General features: G+C 37.0%; 2 protein-coding genes and 2 long non-coding RNA genes across 4 annotated transcripts; 2 read left to right on the top strand and 2 right to left on the bottom strand.

Moving 5' to 3' along the window:
• Positions 1-590: 590 nt before the first annotated feature.
• LOC111609982 lies at positions 591-1,851 on the top strand. The gene is made up of 3 exons (XR_002753432.1): positions 591-676; positions 852-1,109; positions 1,793-1,851. It is a non-coding gene; the product is annotated as an uncharacterized LOC111609982 (long non-coding RNA).
• Positions 1,852-5,533: 3,682 nt separating this feature from the next.
• On the top strand, positions 5,534-6,878 carry LOC111610131. Its single transcript, XR_002753507.1, has 3 exons — positions 5,534-5,724; positions 5,847-6,396; positions 6,792-6,878. It is a non-coding gene; the product is annotated as an uncharacterized LOC111610131 (long non-coding RNA).
• A 2,411-nt stretch (positions 6,879-9,289) lies between these two features.
• LOC111610143 lies at positions 9,290-12,306 on the bottom strand. The gene is made up of 6 exons (XM_023342824.1): positions 12,232-12,306; positions 11,915-11,974; positions 10,967-11,290; positions 10,079-10,357; positions 9,669-9,785; positions 9,290-9,575 (listed from the first exon to the last, which is right to left on the bottom strand). The coding sequence occupies exons 2-6, from the start codon at positions 11,967-11,969 to the stop codon at positions 9,487-9,489; spliced, it is 864 nt and encodes a 287-aa protein (XP_023198592.1). The 5' UTR covers positions 11,970-11,974; positions 12,232-12,306; the 3' UTR covers positions 9,290-9,486.
• Positions 12,307-17,906: 5,600 nt separating this feature from the next.
• LOC102224186 (sodium-dependent phosphate transport protein 2A-like) lies at positions 17,907-23,406 on the bottom strand. The gene is made up of 13 exons (XM_023341904.1): positions 23,395-23,406; positions 22,523-22,676; positions 22,278-22,421; positions 22,038-22,149; positions 20,790-20,985; positions 20,270-20,365; positions 20,042-20,093; positions 19,688-19,855; positions 19,407-19,523; positions 19,110-19,234; positions 18,653-18,765; positions 18,268-18,551; positions 17,907-18,186 (listed from the first exon to the last, which is right to left on the bottom strand). The coding sequence occupies exons 2-13, from the start codon at positions 22,656-22,658 to the stop codon at positions 17,942-17,944; spliced, it is 1,788 nt and encodes a 595-aa protein (XP_023197672.1). The 5' UTR covers positions 22,659-22,676; positions 23,395-23,406; the 3' UTR covers positions 17,907-17,941.
• Between the last annotated feature and the right edge of the window lie 863 nt (positions 23,407-24,269).

Genomic DNA, 24,269 nt, shown 5'->3' on the forward strand with positions numbered 1-24,269 from the left:
TCACAGACAATGATTTTCATCTACATGATTATGCCATTTCTGGTCCCAGTGATCTTGGCAGCAGGTACATTTAACTCAATTAATACAATTTTAAGTTAATCAAATCAGATCATTTGTAATTGATAAATCCAAGATTTTAAATGAAATTTACTTCAGTTTTCATATTTTGTAATCCTACTGATATTGTCATTTAATAAAACTTAGCAAAAGCTACATTTATATATCATATATTTAAAAATGTTGCCCGTTATTTGCCATTGTTATGGATGTTTTGCATTTCAAATAAACAATAAAGACATTTCAATGTTTTTCTATCATCTTGTAAACTTATGATTTGCTTGTTTTTAATTTCTCTTAGGGATATCAGGATGCAACATAACTCAATGTGATAAAGAATGTCAATGTTATGTAGCACCTGGAGAACCTCTGATATTTTACCTTCCTATTCAAACTGCAACAATTAAGTTGATGAAAAATAAAGACGTACTTTTCAAATGTAGAAACAACACATGTACGGAAACAACTTTCAAGTACATTAAACCCTGCGAATTCCTCATAAATGGAGCAGTGAAGTGTGATCACATCATGATAAATGAATCTGCAGTTTATCAGATGGATCTATATGATAATGATGGTAAAAGCATCAAGAAAATCAACATCAGTCTCCAGATTACAGGTGGGAACATTATTCATAGTTTTATGCTGTGTATTTAACTTATTTTGTCTTTAAAGATAAATTTAACTGCATTTTGTAAAAATCATAATTGTATTTGTTAAATAATGTGAGAGAACAGTTATTTTTCTGAAATGATGTACAGAAAAACAAACTTTTAACTGTGTTTGTCTTTCAGCTCCAGTTTCACAACCTGCCATATTTCAGAAATGTTTGTCACCAGAGCAGAGGACAGTCAGCTGCTCAGCAGAGGGAGACGACACACAGTTCTCTTTTTCTCTGGACAATAATCTGTTACTACACACTTAACCTGCTAGTGGATATAATGGAAATGTCACCATCAGTTTAAATGGTCAACTGGAAGGAAACCTGGAGTGTAAAGTTCAGAACAAAATCAGCAGTAAACAGATCATTGTCCGTCTCTCACGTTGTGAAGGTAATGTGTTTTATTCTTATATTTAGTTTGATTATTTTCCATTTTGTTTCTATTTTCTTTAAAGGGGCAGTGTTATGTAAAATCAACAAATTATTTCATGCATGTTTGAAAAGTCCTTTAATCTCCATGGCAACCATTCAGCTTCAACATGTTTTCAAGGTGCAGCTACTTTGCAGAGTTGCAGTTTCCAAGAGTCAGAGCTTCCTCCTCCACTCAGCTCCTTCAGACTAGCCAGCAGCAATTAGCAAACACCTGGAGAAATTGTGCTTTTGCTGAGCTCATTATAGGAGCTACTTCTCAGTGCAATGCTGGTAAAAATGTTGTGAAAGGGTTAATAGAGGAGCCATGTTGTGATGACATCCTGAAGGCCGTGCTTTACAAACACCAGCAGTTTCTTAAAGAGATAGAGGCCTAATTACAAGGAGTTAAATTACAATGTCAAATTTCTTTTAAGTTATATTTCATAGAAAATTTTTTATAATATTGAAATTAAGTTACTGTATTGTGCTATAAAACGGCACTATGTAGTTGGAAAACATAATACTTCCCCTTTAATTATTTTCCCAAACTGTGCAAATTTTCCAAATAAAATGTTCTGCATAATTTTTTCTTCCATTTCCATATAAAAAAGTCTTCATGGTAAATAAATATTTCTCATGACTTGATGTCTAATTTTATTCTAGAGTCACATTGTCAAGCTGTGATCGTCTTAGCAAGTGCAACCGTTCTACTTCTTCTTTTGGTTTTGTTTCTTGGTGCCAAACTATTGAAAGTGAAAATAAGAAGAAGCTCCACAACTATCACAGAAGGTGAGGAAATAATATCACTGACATTTTTTAAAATCATTAATAGTAATGAACATCCTTTATGTTGTGTCTTTTTTGCTTCTTTCAGGTGATGCTGAGGAGGAAATAATTTACTCAGATGTCAGAGTGAATCATGCTGCCAGAAAGAGGGATGGTTAGGAAGAGGAAGGGATGGATGTGAAACAAGAAACCTTTCATTTCAAATGTAAACATTTTCAGCAGTTCATGAATGGAACTACAGAGAAATGAAATATAAATATTAGTGCATAGATCAATAATTAGACATATATTTTGCTTTCTCTCTTACAGTACAAATACAGTATTTTAAAAGTAATTTTTGTAATCATCTTTTTGGATTTTCAAATAGGATTTCATTTATTTTTTAATGCATTAGTCTCTATATTTTACTATTTACACATTATTGTTGTATATTATTTTGTAATACAGAACATGTATTTTAAGCATTTTGTTACAAAACAGTGATGTCAGATTTGGGTGGGGCTGAAACCCTGCAAGAATGTTGTAAAACATTTTCAAGTCAATAAAATTGACTATAAAATAAGTTTCATTTGTTGAACAACAGGAAGTTGTGTGATTAGAGTCAAACTGCTGCCTATGTCAGTATTAGCATCACACAGAGGGAAACAAATGTGGGCCTAATATGTATTTGGTAACTGTTCAGAGATTAAAGATGACATGAAAAAATTTCAAATGATGAGAAAAAAGTTGAATAAATAGAAGAGCAATAAATTGGAAATGACATTGAATAAATACTGAATAAAGATCAGTAGCAACCAGGACTTCTGTAAGCGACTGAATCTATTTATCAAAATAACATTTAGGAACAATAATTTATTTCTCTTTTAGCAGATTTTGATAGTTTATTTGGTAACACTTTATTTGACGGGTTGTGAATAAGTCTGTCATGACATCATCATAAACATGACATAACACCTGAACCCATGAACATGAGTGAGTCTTCATGAATATCTATGGCTGTTGTCATAAAGTGTCATTCGGTAAATCATGACGCTTTTAATACAAAGTTGACATTATTCAAAATGTCTTTGTTATGATAACTTGACATTAACCAAGATTCATGATCTGACATAAATTTGTTAAAGTATTACTGATTAAAAATTATGTAGCTTTATGTTATTAAATCTAAAGTTTAATCAGTAATACTTTTATAACAAATTTAGGTCAGATCATGATTACTCTTACTTATAAAGTAGCTAATGAACAATTACAGAGTAGTTGACGTTTCATGCCTCTAATTTGAGCTGTGATCCGAAATAATCACAATAAGTAGAAATAAACTCTTAACATATATCACTATGTGAGAAATTTGTTTTATGTAGATTCATTATCACTTTTTGAACTGAATTACTAAATAAAACTATTGATTCTTATTCTGATTTGTTAAGATTCACCTATTCGTAATAGTTTTCTTTTGTGCATCATGTATTATATAAATCTAAATTTTCTAAAGCACAAAAATGAAAAACTGATAGTTTTTTGTGCTCTGCTGTGTCATACCCAAGGCCAACAGTAGATGGCAGTAGTGACTCTGTGAGCCATCTGTACTGTACTGCATTCTGTACTCCTAGTTACTCTCTCCTGTGTTCACTTTGTAAAGAGCAGCTGTTTGGATTTTGACAAACATTGATCATTTATTGATTTTCTTTTTAAATGAAAATACGGTTTCCTGGATTCCCTCTGTGACCTAATTATTCTGAAAAGGAGAACTACACAGAATCTGTAAGTAAAACTCAAAATTAGCAACAGATAAGATGTTTAAAGATTTTTGGAAATGAGACAACAGATTAAACTGTAACTTAACTTTAATAAATCCTGTTTATTTATATGAGGGCTTGTAAAACACAAAAAATCCACAAAACTCACAGCAGGCCCTACCACTGGAAATTAACAACATTTTTCTGGTCAGTTTGGATTGCCCTTTTAATAAAATGTGTTAATGAAAACTAGAATGCCTTCTCACCACATTTATGTAATAACATTTTCTCTGACCTTTAGGGATAAATACTGTCTGTCAGCTCAGAGAGTAACTGTGGAAGATGGACTGAGGTGGTTTCATTTGCAAAGACTGTAAAGTCACCCACACACATCCGTGGAGCAAGACCTCATCCTCACATCATTAATTACCCCACACAAAAAACTCCACTGCAAACCACATGGTTCCAGTTCCCTGGAGCTGCCCTGCTTTATAGATGTGGAGTCTCCTTTAGTTTCATTGGTGCTATATATTTTACTCTGTGCTTTTCTTCTTTCTTCTCCTCTTTATAAAATAGTAGTTTTACATCCTGTTCATCAGATCATTTCAATATGTTTTAAAAATAATATACATTTTAAAGTTCTTTAAAAAACTAAAGTAAATCATTTAGTCACACCTCTTTTATGAATCTGGCTGTGGTTGAATTTACAATGATTGCTAGAATAGTCAATCATTTTTCCATATGCACCAAACGGCTGGATGTGCCAGCTTTCACTCTAGACCAAAATATTTGAAGATATCTTTAGACTGAAGTCAGGAGGAGCAGCGCCTACAGGTTTTCATCGTTCTCTCCTTGCCACTCTCTTTCTCTCTGCCTGCTGTGTTTTATAGGGTGACTGCAGAGAAGAGAGAAGGGCTTCCCTCTGCTGCAGGACGTCCCAGCTCTGAAAACATGTGGCCTGGGAGTAATTGGGTTACAACTGCAGCAGTCCAGTGAGCTGGCCTTGATTTGGAGAATGACTCCATTTACTTTTGTCTGACAGTCTGCTTCTCCCACAGCTGCAGCTTTTATCCAGCTCTGACATTCAGGCTTTTACTGTTTAGAAGTGGAAGAAGTCCAGGTGAGAGTGGAACAGAGTCCTGCATTAAAACAAATCCACACATTCAGCAGGAATGGTGACAGAATGGAATAGGCCATTATTTAAAAACAGTCAATAGCACATGGCACACTGTAATAACCAGCCCTCTCCTGCGACTCTCCCACTCAGCTCCTTCAGACTAGCCAGCAGCAATTAGCAAACACCTAGTTGAACTGCTGAGCTCTTTTACTTTTCAGAGCAACACTGGTAAAAAAGTTTGTGAAAGAGTTAACAGAGGGGTCATGTTGTGAATACTTCCTGAAGATGGAGATTTAGAAAAATTAGGAGTTACTTAAAGAGAAAGAGGCCCAATTACAAGGAGTAACAAAGTCAAAGAAATTGATGAATATGTATATATAATGATTCCCCTTTAATTCTTTTCACAAATTGTGCAATTCTTCCAAATAAAATGCTCTGCATAATTTATTCTTCCATTTTAATATAAAAAAGTCTTCATGGTAAATAAATATTTCTCATGACTTGATGTCTGTTTTTATTCTAGAGGCACATTTTCTAGCTGTGATCGTCTTAGCAAGTGCAACCGTTCTACTTCTTCTTTTGGTTTTGTTTCTTGGTATCAAACTGTTTAAATTGAAAATAAGAAGAAGCTCCACAAATATCACAGAAGGTGAGAAAATAATATCACTGAAATTTTTTTTATCCCGAAAAGTGTTACAGGCCCAGCCTCTCTCTAGGGGGGGCGGTAGAGAGCAATCAGTAGTAGCACGGAGAAGAAGAAGAGTAAGTGTGTTAGCTGTTAGAGGCTCCAGCGGTGCAGTGGTTGTAGTTGTCTCGTTTTTGCCAAGAAGAGAAATAAAGTTCGGCAAGTTCTTCATCTGCCTCCTCCTTGTTTGGCCGCCAGCAGAGCAGAACCTATGAGCTTGTTACCAGCAAACGAGCCGAAACAGACACCAGCCTGTTCTGGACTCACCGAGGTAACAAGAGCATTAATAGTAATGGACATAGACTGACGGTTTTATTGAATAACGTTAATATCTTAAATCGATATTAAACTTGGCCCTCATTCCTTATTTTGTGTCTATTTTTGCTTCTTCAGGTGATGCTGAGGAGGAAATAGTTTATTCAGATGCAGTGACGTCAGCAACGCGTTACTTACTAACGCGACATCGGACCAGTTTTTTCAGTAACGAGTAATCTGACGCTTTACTATGTCAAATCCAGTAATCAGTAAAGTTACTTACACAAATCACTGCGTTTAACGTAGTTAAAATGGTTCAGGTTAAATCCCGCTAAAGTGCACCATCTGCTGGTAAAACGGGGTATTGCATTCACCCTAGAAAGAGCGGGGTATTATGGGTAATCCTCAGAGCCATGAGGATCACTGTCCAGGTAACGTGTCTCTGCGATGTGAAAAAGAAATATTATTTATAAAATATGTTTATGGTTTTCGTTTTTGCATATTATTGAAATATGTTTAATCCAGGTTATGGTAGTTTTGCTATTATATCGTTTTTGTTGCGTTTTAGAAATGTTTGTGAGAAAGTGTGGCGGGAATTTCCCACACGTTAACATTCTGGCTCCTCCTGGCAGGAGTTTCTTTCATGCCAGAGACTGACTTTACCTCGGTGCCCATGTGTGAAATGCAGGTATGTTTTACTAAATCTCTGTAGCAGATGGTTAATATAAGGCAGTTTTATATTAATAGTTTTATATAGATATGGTTAATTAATGTTTTTGCATTGTTCCAAGATGCAAGTTTGTACAAGCTAAAATATAAAAATGGCATCTAGTAAATAAAATGTCAGCATTTTATTTTATTTTTCAGAGCATTTTAATTAATTGTTTTACTTTCTTTAAAAAGGACACTCACTGGTTGTTCCTTTGATGTAAACCAAATCCACTATGCGATCACTGTAATTTTCAATGATTTTATTTTGGTTACTGTATGATGGGTAATCCTCAGAGCCATGAGGATCACTGTCGAGGAGTTTCTTTCATGCCAGAGACTGACTTTACCTCGGTGCCCATGTGTGAAATGCAGATGGAGAATTAAAGAAAACAACTGATGCCAGATTGAGCTCCTTGTCGTTCATTTCTGCACCAAGAGAAGCCACCAGATCCACATAGGCCACACGTTACTGTGTTACTATTTTCTTTTTGAGTTTAATGTTATTTCCTCTACACATCTTGGTGAGTGATCTCAGCTCCTCTGCAGCAGCTGATCACCGATTTCATAAAGCTGTTCCTGCCTTGATATTACTCCACTCAAAATGAAGATTAACTGGATTAGATTTGACATTTCAGCCTTATTATAGATGAGGCAAAGCAAGTTGTGGTTCTTGCATGAATGCCTCCCTGGGACAATACCTCCTTTAAAATAAAGATTTTTGTAAAAATGAAATCAAAATGTTATGATGGTAAGATTTAGTAGTCCAACTTAAAGACTCACACCTCCACAAAATTAGTCTAATTTAAGTCTAACATCCCCGAACACAATGAGCGAGAGGAAACCCACTCTTGCCCTTTGTGAGAGTGGGCGAGAGTGCCACTCTCACAAAGGGCAAGGGGCCAAAAAATGCATTTTTTTGCATTTATTCTCTTTTATATTAATTGTTTTATCTGATGGTGAAACCTTATATTAATGACACCCTGGGAAATTGTTTGTGTTATCCTTATAAAAGAACAATGACTATTACTTCCAAATCAGAAAAGGCATTAGACCAGAGGATACTTACTCACTCACTCACTCACTCACTCACACCCACACACACACTTGTATAGCAACCCAGAACAGAGATTATAACTTGGAACCCAGAAAAACTTCCTTGGCAACTACTTTTTAGACTCCTGTTCTTCCAAACCAGAAAAGGAATTAGACCAGAGGAGACTAACTTCTACTTACCTACCAACCCAGCATAGGAGTATCAAGTTTATTTACTTTGGATCAACATTATTAGCTTTTTCTTCTTTTGCTCTTTCCTTTGGTTTGTTATTTTGTTTGTATTTCCTTTTAATTCCTGTAAAGCACTTTGTATTGCCTTGTTGCTGAAAATGTGCTATATAACTAAAATTACCTTTACATTTTAATTAAGCATTTGTTCTTTGTATGTCAGCAGTGTGAACAGTCAAGTTTCTTTGGCTAAATACCAAAATATACCAATATTGATTGGTATATTCAATATCCAAGCTTGTTTACTTGTGTCTTGTTTACAAGTGATGGTAGGATGGAACGGGAGATGAGCAGATGGATTGGGACTTCTGTAACGTCTGTGCTATTCCTGTTTATTGCAGTAAAGAAAGAGCTGAGCCAAAAAGCAAACCTCCCGATTTACTAATTCATCCACATTTTTACCTTCACCTATGGCCATAAGCCATGGATTGTAACCAAAAGAATGAGACCCAGATACAAATGGATAAAAAGAGTTTCCTCTGGAGAGTGGCTGCACTCAGCCTTAGAGGTACATTGAGGAGCTTCATCATCCAGGGAATAGTCCAGTAGAGCTTCTGCTTCTCCACATTGAAAGGGGACCATTGATGTGGTTCAGGCATCTGATCAGGATGAACCCCGAGTGTCTCCATCTGGAGCTCTTGTGAACATGTCTCACTAGAAGACATGTTCACATGTCTTCTTTATTCTGGAGTAACCTCATAACATTGGAACCTCAAACATTGTTCTGAGCCGTATGCAATGAAATTTCGTTCTGTATACACCCTGTGCATGCAAAATGACAATAAAGTCAGTCTAAGTCTAGAAGACGAACTCAGCGAAGACCCAGAACTTGCTGGAGAGACTACAGTATGTATCCCATCTGACCTGGAGAAGCTTTAGGAACCCCCAGAATGAGGAACACAAATATGTTTGGATTTACATGCAGGCTGCTCTACAAAGCCATGCAAAACTTTCAACTGTCTTTAATCAAATTTACAATGAGCAAGAGAGATGCAGCACTGTAACATAACACTTAAAAAAACTGATTCAATTGCAGTTGATTTGGCCTCTTCTCTCTATGGCTGCCTGACTGATGACATCATGTTAATGAATGAACTTCTATTTCTGAACCAGACTGTGGTGCATAGAGTGAATAGAGTACACCAGCTCAGAGGAGCAGGAGGTTTGAAATACATTTTTGCAACTACTGGTAATATTTTTATTTATTTTTTGCTTGCAAGCTGAAAAATGCATGCAAAATAAGAACAAGCAAAATTATTTACAGAGAGTGATCAAATTTCTGGGAAACTAGTTATTTAAGTTTTATTTTGTAATTATTCTTTGTATATTTTCAACATGTCCGTCATTTGACATCCACAAGGGGGAGCTGCAGCACCCTCAGTACAATAACTACTTTCAGTAAGAATGTACAGTATGTAGTAGAATTGAGCCAGGAAAATCTAGCAATAATCTCCAGAAATTACATGATTTTGTCTTTTATGTGCAAAAATCACAAAGTGTCAATTCAAAAAAGAAGAAATTTTTCAGAATCTTATTTCAAATAAAGAAATATATACAAGTCAAATAACATTTGTTTTACAGTGCTCCATGTTGCAAATCTGGATTTGAAATAATCAAGTAAAAATATGTTTACACTGAAAATATATAATTTTTAAAAAACAAAAAATGTGTAAGCTAATAATATCAAATTGTTCACTGTGTAAGGACTCCAAAACAAAATACACGTTCTAAGCTTATAGCAACAGTTCATGCAGCTTTGACTAGCAGGACGTTGGTGCTGTGTCAGTCATTTTGCTTTGCCTCGGATGTTTGGTTCAGTTCTTGTATCGTTTCTCACTTTAACATCTGCATAGATAATTTCCTCTTCTGCATGACCTGAAAAAAGTAAACATAAAAATTGTAATTGATATTAAATAGATGTTAAGTAGAGCAACAATTTTTATATACGTTTTAAAATATTTTATTTACCTCTATTTTGTGGCATTGGTCGTCGTTTTTTACAAAACCTAATTACAATGAAACCCAAAACCACCAAAAAAACAGCTGTGGCAGCAGCTAACACTGGTACAATAAAGCTCCCAGAACCTGAACAAGACAAGAAAAACAATATTAGATCAACAGTAAATGTACTGATGCCAATTTTCAAGTTTTAAAGAAGCTGGTAAGGATTTTCTTTCCCTTTGTACTGTCTGCATTTTCTTCTTTGTACAGATTTTTTTTTTGTAATAAGACAAGACAGCACAGCATGTTTGATGATAATACAAAAACATAATTGTGAAATCTGATGCTAACATCTTCAATGTTACGTGATAGAAAATGGAAAGTTTAAACAGATTTAAAATATATTAATAAAAACACGGAAAGGAACATCTTTTTACCTTTGCATGCTGTTAAGTGAATTCCTGAATTCTTTCTGCTGACCTTGTTCCAAACTTGACACCTGAGGCCTCCTGTCAGCTGGCCATATATACTGATGCAAACATTTGTGACATTAAATTTTTCATCAGTGCAGTTGTTGATGATCCCTCTGCTTTGTATAAGTGAGTGACCATCTAAAGTCAGAAGGAACTCCACTTCATCTCCATAAGAAGAACATGTGACTGTCCTCTGATCGGGTGAAAAACATTTTTGAGACACTGCTGGCTTCGACACTGGCTCTGCAAATGCAACGTAAAGTCATGAAGAACAAACAAGGTTGAATAATTCAGAAATGATTTTTTTATAATTTTCTTTAGCTATGTAGCATTGAAATTTAGATTATTTCTATAATATAAAATTTCTTTGATTATACAACCTGTATATTAAATTTTTCTAAATTAATATTAGCCTAATACATATTGTTTTTTGAATTATCAATGTTCTCATTTGTTAATCTTGTATTTTTTTTAGGTTTATAAATTTTGACTCTGTTTATTGAACAGATGTGTAAGTGCAGTCTGTCTTGGAACCACGGCTCAGGTTTTAAAGGCTCTCTTAATTCTAAATAAAACTCTGCACTAATAAAATACGTATCCAAGGTTGTTGTTTTTTGTTTTTGAGAACAAAAAAGGGAAGTTATAATAAAATTAAGCAAAAATAAAATGGGCTAATATGGTAGAAATTTAATTTTAAAAATCTAAAATCAACTAGAATGTATATTTTGTGGTAAAATGGATAAAAGCTGTATTCTTGAGCAAATTGTTATTGTACATCAGATTAATCACCAAAATACAAGATGTACGCACAACATTTCTTTCTTTATTTCAGAATAATCATGATTAACCTACTTTGTATTTTTACGTGGACCTGAACATTTCTCATCTCTTGTCCTGCAGCATCGTATTCCTCCAGGCGGTAAACTCCAGAATGTTCCTTCATGGCGTTTCCCAGACTGAATGTTCCAGGTCGGATTTCCTCAAACTGACTGACATATTGCCCCTTGAGGTCCACTTTCCCATTACTGTATGTTATTAATAATATGTACTCGCCATTTTTTGTCAATCTAAAATCAATTATTTTTGTCTTTGAAAGGTGAAAATGAAGTTGCTGTCCTTCTGCTCCATGACACTGCTGAGTTCCAGTGGAGTCATAAAATTTGCACTCAATAGATTCTACAAGAAACAAAGAAAAGCTTCATGTAAAGGAGTCAAATTCAGTCATTGAACATCATTAGTCAGATTGAAGTACTTTTGAAAATAATTATGTTTAAGTAAATACTAAACATACTTTTCATTAACCCTCATTTCAAATGTCTTTCCCAATTTTTCTAATCATATATCTTACATTTTCATTAGCTGTAACTTAATCAATAGAAATAGGACTCAGAAAATATCATCCTGTGAATAACTAATCCATAAGTGTTTTAATTATTTTACCGAGTTGCTGAAATAAATAGACTTTCCATTATAATTCTAATTTATAGAAAATATTAGTATACAAGTGGTTAAATTAGAGAAACAAACTGTGGAGCATAAATCCATATGAACATGCACCATTAAACGTTTTTATCCTTTATCCAAGAATCATTTAAACTAAAAAAAAATCAATTACCAAATGATCCATACATACATAGTCTTGTACATCTGTAAATAAATATTTATGTCTCGTAGAGCACTTCTGGATAGATGCAAGCTACATCTCGTTTCTTGTACTTGTGACAGTGCAATGACAATAAAGTTTAATTTTATTCTATTCTATTCTTTAAGCTTACAATATAGTTAAGAACTGAAGAATACCTTTTGCCAGAGCGGTTGCAACAAAAGCAGCAAAAATAATGAAGACAGTTATCATTGTTCCTGTGAAAACACATAAATATTTGAATGTCATCAAACATCATCATTCTGAAGAAATTCTCTAAATATGAGCATAAAATTTAATCAGAGCCTAACGGTCAAATGAAGATTAGGCTTCTGTAATTTGACAAAGAAAACCCGGCAATTCGATTATTGATTTTAAATATTGAGCAGAATAAAGTTCTGGGAGATCTATTCAAATTCTGTAATTTGTCTGAGTTTCATTTACACGGATCCTAATTTTTTTATTAAATGCTTACCAGCCTCACGGGATTTGATGCTGACAGTTGTGGTTGAGATGGACCTGCAGACAGATGGTCGGCTTTATGTTCTCCTTCCCTTTAAGTTGAGCGTTCTGAATCAAGGTAACACCTTCTGGTGTTGCATGCAGCTCTGAGTTACAGTTTAGCTTTCTTTTGGTTGCAGTCAGAGAATGAGTTAAAAGCTAAAGTCATGTATAGCTTTATGTTATGTTGCTCAATATACACTCTCAGAAAAATGTGGAACACAACACAGAAATAGTATTTAACTTCTGCAGAGCAAAGGTGAAATATTTTATATCACAAAATGTCCACATTAGACAAAAACATAAAACAACATGTCTAATGAAGAATGACCAAAATAGCCCTTTGCAAGTTGTTACATCACTTCATTCGTTCATAGTATTTTTCAAGTCAATAGGATATGGATTCGTCTTCCTTCAGATATAGGAAATAGAATAGAATACTGTAGAATTCAACTTTATTGTCATTGCACTGTGTCAAGAAAACTGGCATGGGGGGTGAGATCTTTCCGGGTGCATGCAGAAAAGGTGCATAGAGGCCTGAGAGAAAATAAGTAATCTTGTAGTTTGATTAAAAGCTAATTAAATCGAACATGAATGAATAGTAAAATGAATACAAGTAATCACATAATAACTTTCTGAAATGTATTATCTGAAATGTGATCTGTAATGATTTCTGTAATGATTTAACTGTGGATTATGGTTGATGAATTATAATAAGTAAGAGATGTGATTGATTGTTAACTGAGGATCAAACTTGTGATAATGTGAAGTTGTAATCGTTTGAAATTAATTCAAACAGGTTTAACAACAGATTTAATGTGTTTAATGAGTTATAATAAATAATAGTGAGTTATAGAAAAAGAGAGGAATACAGCACAGTCCTGAGACAGGAAATGTCGCAAGCAGTTCTGAACAGATGGCCAAAGCGCACAGGATGGGTGGTGTGTTGAGTTTGGCTGAAGCAACGGAGAAAGGGGAAGTACGGGACTTTCCACTATGGTCAGCAAAAATAGGTTGGGCAATGTGGGGATTTTTTTCATGAGAAAACAACAGATGTGAAGCAAGTCACGTAGACCAAACCTCCCCATACACACACATGGTGGAGAAATGTATAAAAAGGGGCTGCAAAGAGGAACCGGTTGTTCCCAGTCCGGCGGCGCAGAAGGAGAGACAACTCACAGAGGAGCAGATTGAGCTACGGACCGCACTTCAGAACCACGGGGAAGCTCGGACTTCACATCGCTAAGAAAGGACTGGGTCCCATCGCCCCATCTCTGGTTCTTCATTCGACCGTCGGTCTCGTCTCAACCCAGCAATTTTAATTCTGCAACAGGACTTGGAGGAAGGACAAAGGTCCCTCAGGGATGAGGAACTGGGTTTTGCAAAAGGATTCGGACCCGTTCTGCTTTGTTTCCTTTCTAAGGAGGAGTTTTCCACACAAGGCAAAGACCTCAACCAAGGATGCTAGAAATTCCTGTTGCCAAAGATCCACCATCGTCTGGGTATGAGTTGAATCTGCTCATTGAAATTCCATTTCAGAACTTGCGACTTTAGTCAGGGAAAAGAGGACAGGGTAGTAGGATTGTACATGTAAATTTTATTACACTGTTTTTGAATTATTTACGATTGATTATTGATTTGTATGTCGCATATCCCTGCTTAAGCTTGCTTAATAAATTTATACTATAAAATTCTAAAGAGGTTGGTGGACATTGGAATTAATAGAGTCATTTAATCTTTGTCCAGTTCTTTTAATTAAGGTAAAACTAATGTACATGATTCCAGTAAACAGGAGGCTTCATCATTTCCTTTGGCGAGAGTAAATAATGACCCTGGGACTTGCATCTAAGTCGCTAAACATAATCTAGCCGGTTCCAAGTGCAAGTTATGATTTAGAAAGTGGGCTACCGTTAACAGAAGTGGTTATTGGAATTATGCAGCTGCGAGGGCTACTCAGCTGATTGTTTCTTAACTGTAAAGGGTCATAACTTCTGGATTGGAGGTAGTTAGAGCTAGACGAATCACTTTCGCCACCAGTTTAAATAGATTATCTCTTATAGAGTACTCTTAGGGTAATACCCAGGTCTCAGAGATTTTCCGGACCTGTTAGACAGAGAACTGGTCAGTAGGCAGCCCTGTGAAGTAGTGAGGAGTGGGCGGGGCTGACTATTGCAGGATAACCTTCAACTGTCACAAGTACAATAAACATCTCTTAAAATTTAAGCAGTAAATAGATTTTCCCAAGTGATCAAACTGATTTTTGGCCAACAAGTTTCTCCATCCATGTTGCTGTGTAGCACAGATCTGTGCCATGCTGTCAGAAAACTGGGTTTTGCAGCAGGTTGCTTTTTGCTACAAAGTACAATCTTATACATTTATCACAGAATATGGAGATACCATACCTGGTCTGGTAAAATCCAAACCTATGTCCTACACTATTTGCTTCATACAGAAGATCTGGACTCTTAGCTATTGAAAAATTATGTCTTCCTGAAGGAGTGGACTCTCCTGAAGTTTTACATTTTACCCTTAAAATGTAAATAATCCATCCTGTTATCCAGGTCAGACACATGAACAGGAATTAGTGCACTAGTTTCAATCAGGTCAGCTCTAACTTGTGCTGGAAAATGGCTTCAAAACCTTCATCCTTCTCCAAGCAGACTTATTTTGTGAGTCCTCACTCTGTTCACCACCTCAGCAGTTAGCTGAAAAACTTCCTCTTCACCATAAGTCATCTGTTATCTGCTATAAATCATGTAAGTTCATTTAATCTATCAAAAACACTCCTGACAATGACAGTGAATGGCTCTAAAAGTAAGCAGACTTTTCCCAACAAGAGTGCAAACTTGTGGCTTTTCAAATACATTTTATTCAGGTAATCAGTTTAGGTTTTAATGAATGGCTGCGTATGTATCTGCCCAGTTCAAAACCTTAAATTCATCATGCATTAATGGTTTTTGGTACTGGAGGTGCTCACTCATAAACATGCAGGACACAGAAAGCCCACAGAGAAAAATGTAAGTACAAAGATGGTGGAAAACATCAGATCTGTATTTCCATTTGAAGCTTTTTTTTTTTTTTTTAAAGATCACACAAGATGACTGAAACGCAGAGGTGGTGGTTAATATTTCATACCCTGAGAAAGGATTGGACTGTTTCATTACAGCTTAAGGGGGGAAAGATCTGAAACATAGCATTTCATGAAACATGCAGCAGTTCTATTAAAATCTAACTGATAAAATCACCAGGTTGTGGTCACACATGGTGCAGCTCATGTAAGCTAACAGGAAGCCAAGGTAACAAGACACATGATGATTTCACAATAACAGCCAACAGACAAGTCTGTCCTTGTCTCATTTCAGCTGCAACTTTCACATAGTTGGGTCAAAACTTAGTAAAAGCATCTTGAAAACGTGGATCACTCCTTGCTTGTGCGGTACATGCTGGTAGTGGAGATGTCATGGTGTGTGGATTGTTTTAAGTACGAATAAAGGATTGCTTATACACCATCACTTTTGAGTATTGTTGCTGATGATGCTATCCATCTTTCTCCGAGTAAAAATGAGGAGAGTTCATAAGGCAAGCAGGAGAATATTAGGCAGAAAGCCACAGAAACCTATTTTAATTTACTTTTACAAGCACATTTAATAAAATGTTCATCTGTGAGTCATTCTACTGTAGATACAAAGTATTTATGGAGTGATCTATGTTAAGCACATCCTGAGTCCTGAACTGGACCCCTGCTTGTGATTAAAGTGAAATAATGACTTACATCAGAGAAAAAATATTTTATATTCAAAATAATTCCAATATGAACCACTTCATTGTAAAGAAAACTTTCCCAAAATACTAAAAACTCTTTGTTACATAAATGAGTTTTTATTGTGCCTGGCTGCAGCGCAGCGGGCAGGAAGGACCTGCTCTGCTGCTTTAACCGCAGAGCTGCAGCTGCATCGAGCTGAAGACACCGCTGGTTATTTGGTATATTTTATTGAAGATGAAAAGATGTTTTTTAACTTGTCAAGCATCTTCATCTTTTCACTCATAGCTCTAGGAGGTCCAGTGCAGACTGCAACAGAAACTTCTTCAGCAATTTATTCAGTTTGTCACAGTTTGTCAGTGACTTTGATGCTGCGACTCTGACATCAAAAAGGTTTTCATTAAAAAATGTATCAAAACACCAGATATTTATAGATTTTTTGGAACACAATTTTAATGTTAAAGGTTTTTAATGTGATGCAAATTGTGCTCTTAAATAAATGAAAAAAATATTTGTTTTCCAACCTATGTGCAGAGAGATGAGAGACTTTTACATGATTAACTTCACCAGGTTTCATGTTTCCTGTGTCTCTGACTGACAGCATCTCTGAATGTTCTCACAGGAACAGAAACAAATTTAAACCGAGCGAGAGAGTGACGGTTTAAAAAAACCGCAGGTGCTTTTGGTCACCTTGGCTTTATGTTTGTTGCAGCGTGTGAAGAGAAAAGCTCACACTTCAATCAAACCACACTTTAAAGTATCTGAATCTTCTCAACCCACAAAAATAAAATACCTCGCATAAAAAGGAACCGTTCGTAGATAATTCTGTTTTACAATTAGGAATATTTTTATACCATACCACAACCATAATTTTTTCAGTCCTAAATCTAACTTTTGAGAAATCTTTGTGGGTTTTTGGTCTTTTTGTGTATATTTATTTAAATGACAGTTGAGCCACACCAAACGTACCAACAGCTAGAGAAAGGTGTTACTTTGTTGAAGTCATAGTATGAGCTTTGTACATTGAAACCAAAAGTTTCCTGAGTACATAAACTCTTCTTTAGCAACCATTTAACTGATGAACTTCATACACTGTAGTTCTAGAACTGGTGGTCATAAAAAACACAATAAGTCCATCCATCCATCCATCCATCCATCCATCCATCCATCCATCCATCCATTTTCTTCCGCTTTATCCAGGGTCGGGTCGCGGGGGTAGCAGCTTCAGAAGGGAGGCCCAGACTTCCCTCTCCCCGGCCACTTCTTCCAGCTCCTCCGGGGGAATCCCAAAGCGTTCGCAGGCCAGCCGAGAGACATAATCCCTCCAGCGTGTCCTGGGTCTTCCCCGGGGCCTCCTCCCAGTGGGACATGAACACTTCACCAGGGAGGCGTCCAGGAGGCATCCTGACCAGATGCCCAAGCCTCAACTGGCTCCTCTCGATGTGAAGGAGCAGCAGCTCTACTCTGAGTCTCTCACGGATGACTGAGCTTCTCACCCTATCTCTAAGGGAGAGCCCAGACACCCTACGGAGAAAACCCACTTCGGCCGCTTGTATCCGCGATCTCGTTCTTTCGGTTATGACCCAAAGCTCATGACCATAGATGAGGGTGGGAACGTAGATCTACTGGTAAATCGAGAGCTTCACTTTTTGGCTCAGCTCTCTTTTCACCAGGACGGACCTGTACAGCGACCGCTTCACGGCAGACGCTGCGCCAATCCGCCTGTCGATCTCCTGATCCCTTCTTTCCCCATTCGTGAACAAGATTTCGAGATACTTGAACTCCTCCAATGGGGCAGGAACCCCCTGACCCGGAGAAGGCACTCTACCCTTTTCCAGCTCAAGAAAATGGCCTCGGATTTGGAGGCCACGCAACAAACCACACTTGCAGAAGCTGGCTCTTGGGAACACAATAAGTGAGTGATTTAAAGTTTGGTGGACCAATTCTGAAAGTCTGTGTGTTTCTCATAGTTTGGCATGTTGTTTTCTGAAGTCAAACTCCTTGTTGATTTCTTTGTTCTGCTTTCCTCATTGCGTTTTAATACCCAACTACTACGGTTATATTGTTTTGTTTGGTTTATTTGGCTCTCATCAGGCTCTTTGGAGTCCACGTTCTCCTTCCATTCTCCTCTTCCACTGGCGTCTGGCCCATCATTTCTCCTTAGACACCCTAGAATACCATATTATCATCAGCAAATACAAAAATGCACCAAAATGTAATTGTGTCTGGTATTATTAAGAGGATATTTACCTCTGGTTTGTCCACACCAAAGAGTCACCCTGGTAATGAGGTTATCCCATGGCTGCAGTGAAGTGAGCCAAACAGGAAGAAAGTTCCAGTTCTGCAGTATTGGCGGCAAAAACTCAGGCCTCTGTGCTTGGAGGACGTTTATCATTATTACAGATATAGTCAATATCATGACTGGTACACCAATTCCAGTCAACACCTTCCAGCCAGCCATGGAGAGAGCAAACACCACCAAAGGGAACAGCAGGAAAAACAGGACGAGGTAGAGGACAGCAAACCAGCGGTACCTACGAACGTTTCATTTGCTTAGTATTTCTTTTAATTGTAATAAAACCATGTGTTGATTTTTGGTTTGTTTTAATTAAATATAAAATATTTAAAAGTATACCTGGCAGTGCACTTTCCGAGTGCAGTGGCCAGTCGTATGGGTAAACGAGTGGCTGGTATCGGATACCAAAGGAGGATACCAAAGAGGTTGAAGAAAAAGTGGCATAAGGCAACCTAAAACAAAGAATAGAATAGATTAGAGTTTTAATGAGGATGATTCAGATTGACTTTGTTCCAATACATAAGATTCAACTGTGCAATGTGGAGATTAAACTTATTAATTTTCAACTATTGTCCATAGTTGAGATTCTTCAAAATCAGCACAATGATATTTGACTAACCAACTAGCTTAAACTGTACATAAAATATGGATAAGGTGTCATGATAATACTAAGAATGGATGGAATAAAACAAAAGTTTACAAAACAGAAAAGCAACACTCATGTTCTAAAACATGAAAACTTTCTGAAAGATGAAACCTGGCTGAATAGAGACAAAAACAGATTTTTTTTTTTTACCTGTGTGGCAGCAGCTAACTTATCGGCACGACTAGCCAGGGCTGCTAACAGAGCTGTACCCGTGGTTCCAAGGTTGGACCCCAGGGTCAAAGGGTAAGCCCTTTCAATACTAATCACACCAACCCCTGTCAAACCACAATGCAATATTTAACACCACATTTCATAAAATCTTTAACCAACTAAAATATAATCAATAACAAACACAGAGTTCCACAAAGTCAGTTTGTGACGATTGAAGAATGATTGTATATTTTGATGGATGAGAATGATAAAAGACGTTTTCTTTTTTTTTTTTACCTATGAGTGGTGTAATGGCAGATGTGAAAACAGAACTACTCTGGATCAAGAATGTCAGGCCAGCTCCAGCTAACAGAGCCAGATAACCTGTCACCCAGGTAAAAGGGGGAGGAAAATCTGAAAAACAAGACAGCACAGAATAAGAGAAGGAAATCAGAAATCCTGACTTTTGTCTATGTCATAACATGTTTGCTTGAGCTCTCATACTTTTCACAAAACTATTTTAATAAGTTTTATGTGTAATGACTCAGTGATTAGCAGAACAAACTTTGGTGGTTTACCTGTGTTAATGATTTTGTTTATAACATTTGCCAGTTGGCCCCTTAGCAGGGAGTTCAACAGTTTGACCAGCAGTAAGAGGCTGACACAGAGGACTAACAAGGAGCAGACCAGCAGGATGAGACCGATGGCCAAGTCTGACAGGGAGGAGTCCGCGAACAGATGCTTACCTGACAGGGAGACGGAGACGTGGGCTTTAAAGCTGTACACAGTTACAAGATGTAGAGATATTTTCTAAAAAATCTTTGTGAAAGTAAAAATAAAAAAAAAACTCCTCTCATTGTTTCTTTTGCAGAGCAGGTTCATGCTTGATTGTTTTATGAAAAATACTGAAACTCATATTTGTGCAGACGTACATTTATATGTTTTTCTGGAAAGGTTCTGTGCTCCCCACAATGTTTTGTTCTCCTGTTAGAAATAACAGAGTTAGGCAAGTAGTAATGGGACAAAAATACAATATTCAGTTCTCACACAGTATTAAAACAATATTATCATAAGCTTTTACATATTTATGGACAAACAAAGTAATTTATTGTAAAAGATTTTACCAAACAAGACAGAAGGCCAGAAAGTCAGCTGTCTACCTTCGTAACAGCAGATTTACACCAACGCTTCACCATACTCCTGTTGGTCTGAATTTGGTCGTCTGTGGCCAGAGCTGTAAGCACTGATTTGTCCAACTAAATCAGATAAAATAACATTGTGTGTCAGAGAAAAAAGAAACAGTGGAAGAAATTAGTTTCCACTCTGACCCGTTTCTTTGTGTTCAGTCTGGAGCATCAGATGGATATCATGTCTCTATTGTTGGGACAAGTATCTACTGCAGCACAAAGACTTAATGCCGCTCCCAAAGTCCCACAGCTGCTGGATGATTGTGCAGAATCAGTTTGAAAGGTAAGCCTTTCTCTCCAGGAAAATGCTAAATCTCTTAATGAGTGATGTTTTCAAAGCAAACTTTTTTCAAAATGTGAGAAGGAAGTTTTTCAGACTTCATTTTGTTGCCAAGACATATTTGAAGCTGCAGAGCAGCAGGATTATGTAGAAATAAAAGAGAGTGAGTCACGTTATTAAACGTGGCTGAAAGGAATGTGACTTTCACATTACCTGGATTACCAATTTAGTCAGCGGCTTAGTGAGAACTTTCAGAAGTTCAGGCGCATCATCTCCGCGTCTCAGCTGAAGGATGTTGACTATAGCCTGTGACAGGTGCCTTAACACTCCACTAATGACTTCCAGAGGGAGAAGCACCGCAACCGACAACCAGTTAAAGCAGTCATGAACTGTTGCTCCAGCAAATGCCCTGCAAATAAGGATAATGTCAACATTTGACATAAACAAATATAAATAAATCAAAAAACATAATATAAGACATGCAGGACACTGCAAAATATTGAGGACTGGAATGGGGGATCATAATGCAGCTGCTGAGTGATTTCAGTAGGACATCAGCTGACTTCCTGTCCACTGAACTGGACAACATCCAGAACACAAGAATATACAGAAACAGCTGCTACAGGAGGGCGACAATGTTTTATCCATCTATCGAGCTTTTTGTCCTATTCTAAACTAAGGAGATCAGAAACAATGAGAGTAGATAAGTTTTTATCATTTAGGGTTCATTATCACACACCTGGAAGAGATTAACGAGGTTATCAAAGCAGGAAAATAGAATTGACTCAGGATGATCATCCATTTATAAAATGTTTATTGCTTCAAAATAATGCCTTGGTTAAAGCTAAATTAATTAAATGTATATACATAAGATAAACTGACCATGTAGAAATTATATGTCTATAATCTAAAGATCAATAAAGTACAAGTCTAAGTCTAAGTCTAAGTCTATTAGTGCCACCAAGTGGTGAGATTATAATCCAAATGAATTAGACAGCAAGGAAAATTTTAAAGTTCACTTTAACTTTCAAACCATCAGGATAACTTATTTTGACGTTATTTAATATCATTGCTGATTTTGGGTGGCATTTGCTTTGACTGTTTCAGTAGAATAAAAATTTTCCAAAATAGTTCTGCAGTTGGTTGGTGTGTTATCCGCTATCAGGAAAGGTGAAGCTGTTGGTGATTGTTCATGTTATTTTCCTCCTGTTTACTTCCTATCCTGATGAACCTTGGCTGTAATAAAAGAAGTGTTTTTCTTTGTGTTATCTGCTGTGACACGTTTTTCCCTGAACAAACATTCTTCAAACTACATTACGTTTCTAAAGCTTCCATTATGGTTCTAGTTGAGCAGTCAGTTTAAATGTTTTCCTAACTTCACTCAACGACTGTTTGAAAACTTGTTTGTCCTCCGCTGTGAATTATGGGTAATTTTGTTATGTTATTGAAAACACACGGTACCTTTCAAACTCTTCCCTGTGTCCAACCTGCATTAAAGCAACAATAGTGTTGGTGACTGATGTTCCGATGTTGGCTCCCATGATAATGGGAATGGCTGACTGCACTTCCAGCACTGAAGAGACAATTAGACCAGAAAGATGTCAGGTGTAAACTGATATAAACACTAATGCTGACATGTGGTGACTATTTTCAGAGTTTTGCTAAGTGCTGCTGTTTCTGTAGATAGCTATTCTTACTCACAACCAGAGGACACCAAGCTGACTGCGATGGAGGTCGATGTGGAAGAGCTCTGGACTAAGACTGTCACCAGAATCCCCACCACCATGCCAGCCACTGGGTTAGACAGGATAGCATTTTTCTGGAAGATTTCCCCAGCTGCCCTTCCTGTAAGCAGACGTTAATGGAAAACAGAAGAAAACTTTCCAGTTTTAAAAATCAATTCCTCTTCTGTCCCTTTAGTAAATGAAACCTTGTGCTTAACTTACCTCCTACAAGTTGAAAGGCAGAGCTCAAAATGTCAAGTGAGCAAATAAAGATGTAGAGCAGCAGAAAGAGGAGGGGGAGTTTTAGGAGAGTAAGTGCTGTTTTTTTCACTCGGGGAAGTAGTGACTCGGTCTCCATGGTCTGAACCTTCAAGAACTGTAAAATTACAAACTTTGTAGTGAATCTTAAGCAGACCACACAGATTCGGTTCATAGTGTCAGTGGCATTTTGTATACAGTAACTTTAAACAAAACCGATTCATTCTCTCACTTCCAGAAGAACGTAGAGCCGTTTGTAGAGACGCCATATTTAACATACCTGGAGCGCGAATCGACGTAGAACTTTTTTAAAATATATTTAAAATACGTCAAAGAACCTATCAGCGACCTTTTCGATGTGTACCGTTACACAGTAACGGTACACAGTTTGACCAGCATTAATTAAATTGATTGGAGATTGTAATTAGAATTTTCGTTGGATCATCGTTGGATCATTGTCATGTAAACAGGGCCTTATATTGGTCAATCATTTTATTTTACATAATTGCCGTTGAAAGAGCCACAGAACCCGTTCTCAAACTGTGCCGTAGTCAGAGAAAACATTCTCTATTTACTATTTTCATGTAAATGTACAGTAAAAACACAACCAAACTCTTCCATTTTCACCAGAAATTGTTGTCGGGCCATAGTTTGATGACTGTTACAAATATCGTCACCTTCTACGAACAGAAGAGGAAATTGGTTCAGTTTTTGTCGCTTGTTTAACTTTTAGAAACGTGCAGTGCGCCGCAATAAAGGTACAATAACGCTGATAAACAGGTGAAGAAGAAAACCGCTAGTATTTTGCTCTTTTCTCGCTCTGTGTGTCGGCTTACCCTAGGCGCTGATGCGTCGCCATGGTGATCGTCAGGCAACAGCTCAAAGAGCTGACAGAGCAGAGATACGTTCAAGTCCATCAGGAGGAATCACCGCCAAAAAAACAAACTAAAAATTACGTGAAAAGACCGAAACAGAACATTCAGCAAGTTACTTTATGTTGTCAGGCTTAATGTTTGTATTATTTCGCCTGAACACAGCAGTGGTTGATTAGCTGTTTAGAAACGCCTGCTCTACTCATGAGTTACTGTGTGGGTCGCCTTATTTTAGTACGACGGAACCAAAACACACCGAACTGCACAGAACCTGTTAAGGAGGTCAATAGCAGACTAGGAGCAGTTAGACTAACATAACTGACCCACTGGTCATTTTCTCAATATTTTCATAAAATAAAACTTTTCCTCACTTGTAGGGTAACTCTAACCCTATTGGACCTTGTTATTTATGGCTGTCATAGTGTTGAATTAACAGCAAAACAACAACTACTACTTTTTTCAGATTTTTTGCGTGATTGTGGCATTTTTCCGATCACCGATATTTCCGACTCAATGGCACATGGCACGATAATTAACGTAATGTCCAATCCGCTAATATATACAGTATATCATCAATGCTGCCTCCTGCAAGCTTCTCTCATACTTCCTGCTACTCAGAAGGCACCAGGTCGCATCAGTCGCATTCAATGTTACCGGAAAAAAAGAGGTTCGTGCTCTTAATGTCCGATTTGCCCATTCATAGTGGCCAGCTAGCACTGGAGGTAGCACGGGTGGCAAGGCTTTCAGTTAGGGTGGGCTTTCAGTTGCCACCCCTGTAGATCCGCCCCTGTTCATCAACATACACTTGTTCTCCCAGGTTAATTGGCCAAGTTTAAAAT

The sequence above is a fragment of the Xiphophorus maculatus genome, chromosome 11 (assembly GCF_002775205.1).
Source record: "Xiphophorus maculatus strain JP 163 A chromosome 11, X_maculatus-5.0-male, whole genome shotgun sequence".
Classification (NCBI taxonomy): domain Eukaryota; kingdom Metazoa; phylum Chordata; class Actinopteri; order Cyprinodontiformes; family Poeciliidae; genus Xiphophorus; species Xiphophorus maculatus.